Source organism: Idiotropiscis lumnitzeri, chromosome 17, assembly GCF_059441095.1.
Source record: "Idiotropiscis lumnitzeri isolate Australia: NSW breed Sydney's pygmy pipehorse chromosome 17, RoL_Ilum_1.0, whole genome shotgun sequence".
Classification (NCBI taxonomy): Eukaryota; Metazoa; Chordata; class Actinopteri; order Syngnathiformes; family Syngnathidae; genus Idiotropiscis; species Idiotropiscis lumnitzeri.
In genome coordinates this window covers 12749109-12760759 of record NC_142407.1, presented here as the reverse complement: position 1 = coordinate 12760759, position 11651 = coordinate 12749109, and the positions used below count along the sequence as shown (strand labels likewise).

The following is an 11651-nucleotide window of genomic DNA, read 5'->3' as shown; positions in this document are numbered from 1 at the left end:
GAACATCATTTGATGAATCCAAAATATGTCATTGTTTTCTTTTATTTAGACAACCCAAATAAAAGGCACATAACATCGCGCATGTTCATGTAATAAATTGACAAACATACATTTAAAAAAAATGCAGGAATGTTTGCTCTAATTGGAAAGCCTACTTTCTTGTATATACAAAATTACCATTGTTAATATTCTAATACAAAAGTTGTATTTTAAAAAAAAATGGGTTATTTTTTTCTTCCACATCTATCTTTACTACCATATCCGCAGACCTAAAATAGTTTTGTACAAAGATATACATTCAACTGCTTTCACGAGGCTCACGGAATTTCCAATTCATATTTGTTTTAAAAAATAAAGAGATGTTCAATTCGACAACAACAAAAGTTCAGTTTATCACATTATCGCTGTATCACATTTGGCAAACAGTCTATTGGAGTGAATCTAGGCAATAGGTAGGCCTTACATTAAGAAAATAACACTATTTTGTTAAAAAAAAAAAACAACCAAAAAACAAAATCAACTGAACAATGACAATCATGCATATTGCGTTTTTTTTTCAGTGTCAACTGAAAGTCTTCAGGGGTTGCAACACTAAGACAACATTGCATTCATTTAAAAAAAAAAAAATATGGAAAGTTCAACAAAGAGTGTTCAGGGTCATGCAATGACAGTCTTGTCCCAATATTTTCATTACAAAAAAAAAATCACTTGTCAGTCCTCAGTCGGAATAACAGCTTAAGACTTTTGTTTGTTTACAAAAATAAAATGTACAGTAGATATGCCATTGTACAGCAAGTCAGTGAACGGTTATGCTTTTAAAATAATACTATTCTTGCCCTGATGGAAGTAGGGAGGTCTGCACGCAACCAAAGACAAAGAAATGCTCCTCCATGCAACATGTGACAATAACGCTCAACAATTAAGACAAAGGGATCATTAAAAAAACAAACAAAAAAAAACAAAACAATAGAACATAAATCAAATCATCAAAATGAAATGCTGACTCACACAAGAATAAGCTCACTTGAAAATTATTTGGGAACATGGTAGCCACTGTAAGAGCTACTTGGCAAACAGAACCAAACAAACGCAATGCCCCTAAGAATTCATAGAAATTACTTGAGCTCCACAGGTTTCAGTGACAACAATCACTAAAAGAGAAATCTAAATTGTTAAAAAAAAAAAAAAAAAAATGAACACAGATTTGTCCTGGAAGGCTATGAAGAATCTAACTGGTGATTGTTAAACCAATGAGATTTTTGTTCTATGAAGAATCTCCTTTGGTAATAAAAGAATATTCAAACCAAGCAAAACAAAACAAAAAAACAGTTAAAATAAAACAAAACAAAACACATTGAAGCCCAGAATGAACATGCGAAGTACATGTTCGCTCAAAGGTGTTTCCTGAGTGAGTCTTTTTGGGGCAGTAGGAAATGAATGGTGGCGCAGACATCACATCAGATAAACTTCTACGACACAAATGGCCTGAAATGCTTCATGATCCACCTGTGCCTTTCCAGTTTGAAACCACGGCGAGGCTCCAGACGGACTGGGCACGTTAGCGAGACCGTTTCACGCTAATACTGCTTCTCGTTAATTGTGTGGGACGTGCGTTCAGTGCAAGACTCAATCCACTCTGGCTACATTTTAGGGGGGGGGGGTTAGAACAGGAACAAAAGTCTTCATCATTTCATACAAATATAAAAATACAAACATTTCATCACCAAGCGGACACGATATTTGAGGTATCCTCTTGAGAAGACATGGAAGAACTTAAAACGCGGACTATGTCAAATTTACATCTGTACCTCCAAAGCGTAATAACGACTATCGGAAAAGAATCTGGAAAAGCTGCAGCGTGGTGGAAAAAAAATAGTCTTCCATTCACATGGAAGCTGCTATCCCTTTTTTTTTATTTTATTTTTTAACTATGATTATTTCCTATATTAAATATGGATAACCAGGCTAGAGTTAACGTACAAAACAACAACCAAAGGCCGTGAAAGAGAGAAGTCAGTCCATCTCTCCTCTCCAATGGTAAAGCCCGACTCCACCCACCCAAAACAACGGGTTCATCTTCCAAGACAGTCCATCGTCACGTTGAAGGAATCACCCGACCTCGCCTGTCACGGAACGGATCACCGTTTGTCACGCTAAGCGACTACGCTAAGTCCTAAACGTGTCCTTATTTCAAGGACGGTCCTACTTGGATTCGACTCAAGTGTTGAGCATCTCCTATTACTCTTGTAGCATGAGTCACGACGCAGCTGAGACTTGGCGAGCACCTTCTGTGCTGCACAGCTCGTGGAAATAGAGCACCCACTTGAAGATAAAAAAAATAAGTTTGGTTGGGGGGGGTAAAAAAAAAAAAAAAAAAGAGACAGGCCTGAGGAGATAAGTCTCGTTTGACTTTATTTTCTCTTTTTAGTGGCCAGCTCAATCCTCTTTCTTTTTTTTACCAAGGTGGGGAAGACGGCAAGACTTGGGACAAGAAAGGCATGCTATCCACAGACCGCATGGCGATGTTAAGTGGGCCGGCGATATTCATTGGCATGGGTGTGGTTATTGCGACTGGGTGGGCGATATTCATGGACGCGGTGGCGGGGATGTTCACCGAGGCGATGTTGACGGGCCCGGTGATGGTGAGCGGGTGCTGAAGGCTGACCGGCGACGTGATGTTGATCGTGTTGGTGCTAATGTTCATTTGCGCCGCGATGGTGACGGCGTTGTTGTTGTTGTTGTTGTTGGAGTTGCCTCGATTCATCGCCGAGGTAATGGGCGCTGAGACGGTCACGGGCGTAGCTGAGGCGGAGTTGCAAACCTCGTCTGAAGAGCAACAAGGAACACTGTCAGTGGTCGATAATTATCAATTTGAACGCAATTTTGACACTTGTATTTATAAAAAAAAAAAAAAAAAAAAAAAAAAAAAAAGAATTTGGGCGGTGCGCAGGCTGTGGTCCCCAAGCACCCGGACGCGGAGCGGCCACATTGGACCGGGGCACAGATGAAGAAAAAAAATATATATATATATTTGCATTCACGCCATTCTTTTCTGCCTGATGCGAAAATACCTTTGTTACAGGAATTGAAGTTGGCTTGCCCGTGAGTCTTCAGATGGCTGGTGATGTAAGCGGCACTCAACATCTTCCCACAGATGCTGCAGGTCACCTTTCCCTCGTGCCTGATCATGTGAGACCGCAGTCTGTCTTTGGTGGCGAAAGCAGAGGTACACGCCTGCGAGTCCCAGAGAACACCAGGTTAAAGGTCAGCGGCCACCACGACCATCACAAAACAAATCGGGAGTCAATCGAAACCGTGGCATGTAAACTGAGCGTAGACGTACCGTCACTTGACATTTAAACGGTCGCTCAGAAGAATGAACATGCTTCACGTGACAACTCAAGTGGTCGGGCCTGCCAGGAAGAAAGAAAAAAAAAAAAAAAACATTTAATCTCAGCAATCAAATGATATACATACATTGCCTCCTACTTTTATGTTTTGTTGCTCACATCCGGATGTTGTATGCTTGCTTTCAGGGGCTTTGTGTGAACCTTTAAAAGTTGCGTCAGTGGCAGTTGATTGTTCACAATCAATCACGCGTGATTTAGTTTGGCCTACTTTCAGGAAGCACCACACTGAGATGGTGCACCATTACATTGTACACTTGTTTACTCTCGCTAAAGTGGCGGTTGACGAGGACGCAGCTCTCAGATTCATGGATTTGCTCGCAGAAATACAAAAGTGAATACGAATGGCATGCAAGTATGCTAATTGCGGGAGTTTGCTTTGCAAAAGTCCGGTGCTAATTTTACATAGACTCTCTCTCAGGACGAAGAGAAAAATGTGGGCCACAAAGTGTTGCATCGCACTTAAAACCTGTAAAATAAGGAAGGGCCTTCAAGATTAAAATTGTGTTTTATTCCAAAATAACAATACAGTGACAACAAACTACTTCATTAAAATGGCATTCCCTTAGAAAGCCTCCGCCTGTTGACCTTTAACGGTGAGTCGCTTGCATTCGTAATGTCAGTTTGGCATGGATCCACCGCCGACGCTGAGAGTTGAATCATGTTAGCGGGGTGAGTAAGGCCCGATTGCTTTGGCAGTTGCTTGAGAAGCGCAAACTTTCATTCTGCTGATTTGTTTTTGTTCTTTTTTTTTTTTCAAAATTGCCTCTCCATACAAATGAGAAGTCACATTGAAGCTTCTCAGTCCTACGAACCGGAACTTTTTTTTTTTTTTTTGTGGCTGTTTTTGGTCCCATTCCAAGAGGAGCAGACACAGTCGAATCCAGCTAAGTGGCAGAGACTCAGTGGCTTTTTCTTCAGCGCCCATTCTCGCTTTCCGGCATGCAGACGAATGCCTTACCCACGTCAGTGAACTGGAGGCATGCCTGAAAGTGGCTCACATGGAAGTGTTACCGTGCAGCGCAGGCTAATTAGGCACTGCCAATGGTGGAATTAATATTATCTGCTCATTAGAAAAATTAGGACATAAAAATGGCAAACGCATCAACAGAAGGGGGAGACCATTGAACGCAAACCAAGAAGGGTAATCTCATCGTGTTGACAACAAAAATGTTCGCTTCTTAAAATGTTCAGCCTTACCTGGAAAAACCTTTCCCGCAAACGGAACACACATAGGGCTTATGGACGCCGCCATCGTGAGAGCGAACGTGGTAGGTCATTCGGTCCTTCCTTTTAAAGCGTTGGTGGCAAATGGGGCACTCGAAAGGCTTTTCGTCCGAATGGGACAACTTGTGGCGATTGAGATGATAAACATCACGGAAGGCCTTGCCGCACATCTCACAGCCGTGGTTTTTCTTGACAGGCTTGGGAGGTTTCTTGGGGACAGTCTGCTGGTGGTGCGACATGTTGCCCATTGCCGACGTCATGATGCTGGCGCCCGAAGACACAGAAGCGGTCGCCGTGGAAAGGATGCCCGCCGCCGTGGAGATGTAAGAAACATTTCCGTTGTTCTCTCGCTGCATGGCCGAGATCATCGGCACCATGGTGGGGGCCGTCTGGGCGATCTTCTTGGGCCGCGACACCATTTTGATGCCCGTGTGGCTGGACTCATGGCGTCGCAGGTGGTAGCTGTCGCGGAAGGCTTTGTTGCAGTAGCCACAAACAAACGGCGTTTTGCCTTTGTGCTCCTTCTTGATCACAGGAACGGGTGGCCGTGCGCCGCCTCCGCTGCTCACATTGTCTTTGAGGAGATCCAGAGCAAGGGAAGGGTTCTTCTGGTCAATTTGGATGGGAAGCACGGGCTTTTGGTCGATGGGTTCACTCCCCGCATTGAGAAGGGGGAGCAGGCTGTTCTGGGCCACCTGGTGCTGGTGGTGGAGAGCTTCATTGGCCTGCTGGTGGAATTAAAAAAAAAAAAATGTCATCAGGAGGAAGCGATGAGATGAAATAATAAATATTGCAAGGCAGGCGATGATTACATTTGGTGACGATACATTCAATGCAACTCGTCAATGTAGCCAATCTGTTTTCGAAGCTGTTCGACATTTAAGCATTTTCAGTGCTTCCACGGAAATGTAATCGTGGTCGCATGATATTAACTAAAATACAATCAACTACTTTGACCTTCACATCATTGTTTAATCATAAAAAGCTAATGTCACATGAATGAAATCATGAACTAAAATTGTAATTGAATTGAACAAGGACATTACAAAACAGAAATGTTGCACTTCTACAAGTCGGTGGCAGCACCCAGACGCACGATTTTCCAAACCGGTAAGAATGCCATCATTGACAGCACTGTTTTGTCTACGACGAACAGTTGAGCTTAATTTGACAAACGTGAGAGCTTTCGATAACGGAAGAGGATTTGTCATTAATGAATGTGATGTCACATGACACCAATACAAAAGAAGTCAAATACTGAATGGAAAAAAAAAACCAAAACAATTATGAGCTCGCTGATTCATCCGATGACTGTGAAACAAACATTCCACACTAGAGGCACAACAGAGTGTAGCGTGCTGCCAAAAAGGCTCTAAAAGCAGACCGTTATTTTTGTAATCGAACGGCAACAAATTTGTGGGTCAGTAAAGGTCGTATAAAGCAAATAGTATCTAGGTAACGAAGCAATGTGGAAAGTGGCACAGCGGTGCACCGGTTTTGTGGAATTGCACACTCAATTTAATACAACTGACAACATTTAAAACATGAAACACAATAAAAAAAATTTTTATCCAGTTTGTCTTTTTTTTTTTTTTACTTTGCATTGAGTTTCATTTACTATCCTACAATACATGTTTAGTAATATTTGTTGATTTTTTTTTCATTTCTTCAGACAAACGGAGGTTCTTTAAAAAAAAAAAAATCAACTAACATGAAGAAAAGATGAATTTTGTGACTCTTTACTAATATTTAGCTGCTTTTAAAAACATATTGACATGTAAGTTTTATTCAGTTCAGAAAGTTTTGTTTTATTGTCCTGTCTTTAAAATTGTTAATATTGTGCATTATGTAACAATGGCTTACGAAAAAAATCAAATATGTCTTCGATGCAACTGCATTTTAATGTTGATCAGAATGGTGGTAATTGGAAAACTATTTTTTTTTTGTTGGAATTTCATGTTAAAAACTAAAAACTGAGAATAACAGCCCTAAAGTATAAAAACAGAGAGCGTTTCATAATTGAGGTGTCCATGTGAGCAAATTAAAAAAAAAAAAAAAGTGTCGCCAACCATCGGCAAGAAAGGCCAAGGTGAAACGCTTGACCTTTCCCTTTGAGGTTCAATCATCCATCGAAGAAGGCCAGGCAAGAAAGAAGTTGCGAGAGGCTTCGGGAAGAAAAATGAACCACCCAATGTCCTCCTTATGTCATCTAGCCTATTGTGAAAGACACAAATCTGAGCGCTGGTGCACTCGGGCCACAGCGGGGGTGCTTTGTATGCTCATCTTCATTGATTTGCCTCATCTATTCATGAGCCCAGGGACATTGTTTATCCACACACCACTCGGCGGAGCGAGCAGTCACTTTGCCCAAGTGTAAGGCAACCCGGGAACTCGAGCAGCTTTAAGCACCTGCTCACGCTCGCCACCTTCTCGGATCAGTCATCATAACGCAATGCGATCCTCGTCCACTGGCGCACCAAGCGTGAGGGGGCCGTTTGGGCGAGACCGGGGAAAGCTTGCGACGCAGAGGCGCAGGGCCCGTAAAAGCTGCGGCGCCTTCATGCGGCTCGGACCAGTTTGACACAAATGCGCTCTGACAACTGAGGCTGCTCGCTCATAAATAACATCAAAATGGAGGGAGTGTCCCCACTGTAGACTTGAACGGCTCTCGCAGTCGCGAGTCGGATTATGTGCCGTCTTTCCTGCGTCTTTTGTGGCTCACGATACAGCTGCTTGGCATAATCCCATTTAGGACCAAAACAAAGAGCACGTAAAAACTGGTAGAAAAAGGGAGGGAAGGGAGGCGGGGCTCAAGCTGCAGAAATCGCCATTTCATATCAAATAGGATTCCGATTCGCATTTCAAAACAACTTCCCTTTGGTCTTCATTTTTCTGATTAAGTTTTGCTCACCAGAATTCCAAAATCTACAGTGATGTGATTTAATGCTAACGTTGACAAATTATTGCAACATATCAGTCGGAATAATGTCTGGAAATTGAAATGTGGCCAAAAGTCATTTCCAAATCACCAGGACCATTAGCTCCCAAATTCGGGCAACAAACAGACCAGCACTAAATGTTCTCTCGCCTTCCTAAACCTTATTTTGACATCCTCAAACGAACTCACTTGCAAATCCTGTGTAAACATGTTGATTTTGTGTGTGTACGCAGGGATTCAACTTGGAGAAAAATAATAAGATCATGCCATAACCAAAATAATTACCCAGCTCTCCTGACCAATGAAAATGTTCACCATGACCTTGACTGAAAAAAATGTTTTCGAAAAAACACCAGACCTAAAAATGAGCGGACAATAATCTGAACACATTTTTTCCAACAAGAAACCAGAAAGTCTTTGCACTGAGCCTTGTGGATGCCCTTTTCTGGAAAGACACTAAATTACAAGGTTTACTACAGGTGTCAGCGCAGTAGTCATTAATATTCTGAATAAACAGTCTACTTCCTGTGTGTAACACACGCACACACACACACACACACAAGAAGGTATTTGAGAAAATATCACTGCTACTGCATGCAAAACGAGTCAGTCTGGAATTCAACATAAAATGTAATAAACACAGATTTGCAGTTATTTTAAACTGATTTGATATTTAAAGAGGATATACAGTCATCCCCAACAAATGAAGAAATGAAAAGAAACAAGTTTTGAAGCGCGACTCAGTGACTGAAGTGGCGCTCCTCTTACACCGGGAGCCTGAACGGTTACAAAAGACGAAAAGACAAAGTAACAGTGTGAGGTACATCATGCAAGTGAGGATTCTGCCGTCTGGCACGATGCCAGATATTGTCCATCTGTCTCCATCGCCCAAACAGTAAAGTACCCTAGAGGCACACAAAAAGAAAAAAAAAAGAAAAAAAAGTACATATTGTGGCAAGGCTCACGTTCTTAAAAACAGAAAGCAAGCAAATTAAATTAGTAATTACTAAAACTATGAGTTCAAAAATGTGGCCCATCTGAGGACAACTTTTTCCCCATTTTGGAGCCAGTATCTTATCATAATCATCAATATGAGTCATGACTACGGCAAATATTCACATCAAATGGAACAAAGCGTAAGACAAGAGTCGCAACATTCACTTGTGCATCTTCAAAAACAATTTTGAAATGAGACGATGTGTTCTGGGGATTTTTTTTCTTTTTTTTGTGTGATATTGTCGATATAAAATCTGACCAAAAAGCTCATTTCAATTAAGAACTTGACTTGAAACAGGTGATTACAAACTGTTTTGTAAGGATATTTCAAGCCCACTTTTTCAGACCGATACCAGTACGAGAATTCAATCTGAGCACTCACAGATGCATACCAATACCTGTCGTGCTTTTGATATATAATTTTAATTTATCACTATGATAAAACACGGTGGGAAAAAAATGATCTGGCGCAGCTGATGATTCCACCATGTGTAAAAAAAAAACTGCCGCAGCACAGGGACAACTATTGCCGAGGATAACTTAATGTCAGAGTTCGTTTAAGTATCAATGGCTGGTATCAGCAAACTCCATTGGGGACCGATACCGAACACTAAGGCCTGTATCAGCCCCATGCCGGGTATCAGTACTCCCCATGCACTTTTTGTGTTCATACAATAATGTCAACGCACTCTGAATTTCCATTTTTGTTGCTCAGCCACCCTTTTGGGCATATTTACGTGCATCTAGATATCTTTATGTCATGCAGCCATATACAGCATACAGCACTTATATGAATTTACATAAAATTTTAGGAAATTTCTATAGTTATTCGTGAATGCACTCTTTAAAATCCAAAGCATTACTTTTTATAATAACGATAATGTATAATTACATTTCTATATTAATATTATGTATAAACACCAAAATAGCACAAAATCCTGCCTTAACTTGCTATAGCAACGTCTTTTGAATGTATCATGCTCATAAATATCACAAGTTTAAATGTACGTATTAGAGCAAGGGAACGCAATGATTCGCATTATTTTAAATTTAAATCACTCAGAGTCGCCCTGAAAACATGAAATTAACCAGCACGAGCCGATTTGTAGCTAGTGTTAGCCGATGTTGTGCTCATAGTTTGAATTCCTTTCCGCGACGCTCAACAGACAAATAATTGGCCTTTTAGTTTCCTACAAGTTTCCTGCAATGTGCTCGGTGAGTCGCGTCGACTCCATAGCGACAAATTAGTTGAATTGAGTTTTTGGTGAATGTGTTGGAGGTTTCCTCAACACCGTTAGCCAAGTTGGCTAGTGAACGCTACAGTCGCAGCGGGGGGAAAGTTGGCCGCGAACCGCCGTTATCAGCTGCTGAGATTTTCCAAGCGCACGCGGCGTTCAGGTTAAAAAGAAAAACTTCTATATTTTTTTATTAGTGGCAAAAAAAAAAACCGTTTGAGATTTCATGATCGCTCTGCGTCCGAAGAACGCGTTCCTGATGGGCTTACGCCGCTGCGTGTGTGTGCGGGTCGATTGTAACGGTGCGGTGCCTCACTTGAAATGATCCCGCATGTTTTGCTGGGATCGACTTGGAAAACAAACTTCAGAAAATAAACGCGGCGTTTTGCGGCGGCAGTCGGCGTCTCCGAATATGACAAGATAATAAACGGATCGTCTTTTTCCATTTACTCGTTGAGGATGTTTTTGTTCAAGCGTCAATCCCGACCCTCACAGCTGGAAGCCAGGATTCATTTACCATTGTTTTGCTTGGTTACTTGTTCTTCGCACTACTCGTTTAAAAATGCTTTTGCCGCCAAAACACTCTGTGGATACACTTTCAGCTTTTCCCCATGCGGGCAATAACAGGATACCCCCCGAAGCAGAGAACTTACTTGAAAAAGAAACGTACTCCAGCTTGCCTCCATTTCCACACTTACTAATTCTGTAGGAAACCTTGTAGAAGCCTACAACAAAGCAACCAAACATGGCAGCTGAAACAACTTCCGGTAACCTTAAGGGTTGTACCATTTTACCAACAACTTGGGGTAAAAACGTTTAATGTTTTAGAATTGCGCAGTTTTCAATTCCTAAAATCAAATTATTAATTTTAAAACATAGTCTTTATTAAGTAATATTCATGAATAAATGACATCTGTTATAATTTATCGACCAAACGGCTAATGTGAAAAAGACTGTTTTCCCAACACCCCTATTTAATGTTTCAGCTGACTCGGTCAGGGGCATATTTTATTGAATATCCGCGATGTCGCATGTGCCTGTTTCATGATGAGTTTTACTCCTAGTCCATCGATGGATAAAAACAAATCTTAAAATGGCTTTTCTCATTTATATCAAGGATTTAAACGTTTTCATTTTTATAGGTTAAATAAATGTTCACAATCAAACCAGCAATGAGACTCCCTCGTAGAGGTCCATTTTCATTCATGAAATAGGGATGAATGGGCACTAGGTTGTGCACTATAAAGTACTGTCGTTGATAGCGAGTATTATTTAGTTTATGCTGAATATTCTCATTGCTATGCATTTGTGACATATTTCTGAGATGACACACACTCGTACGCACATGCACTCACACACTTTACTGTTCAATCACATTCATACATATGGACAATTGTCTTGAAACTAGCATGCCTGCTTAGTAAGCTGCAGTATTAATGATTATATGTAAACTTATTTTGAGCTCAAATCTTAAACCGTATAGAAAGCACTAATTTGTACAATAATCAGCTTGTTTTTATCTAAACTTGCGCGCTTGGTCAAATTGACCAGTAGGGGTCACTGCTGCCCAATTTCCCTCGTGTGACATTAAAGTACACTCAGAATTTCAATAAGTAGTTCATTTACAACACCGTGTAAATTTGCGCTTCAAATATCCCAACTTCATATGATATGCTTGGTTCACAAAACAGTTAAAATGGAAGCTTATATTATTAATGTTTTATTGAATTTTCTTTTGACATACCTGCATAACTTATTTTTCAGTTTGGGGACCTTCATTCTCATTCCAGCCACCTAACAACACCGTGGGTAGAAAAGTAAAACTGAGCCATCGGAGTTTGAATTTGA

At 40.9% G+C, this 11651-nt stretch overlaps 1 protein-coding gene across 1 annotated transcript; it reads right to left on the bottom strand.

Moving 5' to 3' along the window:
• Nucleotides 1–26: 26 nt before the first annotated feature.
• Nucleotides 27–10558, bottom strand: LOC148320313 (vascular endothelial zinc finger 1-like). The gene is made up of 5 exons (XM_088280462.1): nt 10457–10558; nt 4608–5362; nt 3344–3413; nt 3072–3234; nt 27–2826 (listed from the first exon to the last, which is right to left on the bottom strand). Exons 1-5 carry the CDS (start codon nt 10487–10489, stop codon nt 2456–2458), a joined length of 1392 nt encoding a protein of 463 aa, XP_088136588.1. The 5' UTR covers nt 10490–10558; the 3' UTR covers nt 27–2455.
• Between the last annotated feature and the right edge of the window lie 1093 nt (nt 10559–11651).

What these genes read in the sequence shown, in the direction of transcription:
- LOC148320313 (XM_088280462.1), bottom strand. Translation starts at nt 10,489, where the DNA reads ATGGAGGCAAGCTGGAGTACGTTTCTTTTTCAA. An exon ending in GGAGTACGTTTCTTTTTCAA is followed by an intron (nt 5,363 to 10,456) that starts GTAAGTTCTCTG and finishes TAATTCCACCAG; the next exon opens with CAGGCCAATGAAGCTCTCCA. An exon ending in CTTCAATTCCTGTAACAAAG is followed by an intron (nt 2,827 to 3,071) that starts GTATTTTCGCAT and finishes GTTGCTCTTCAG; the next exon opens with ACGAGGTTTGCAACTCCGCC.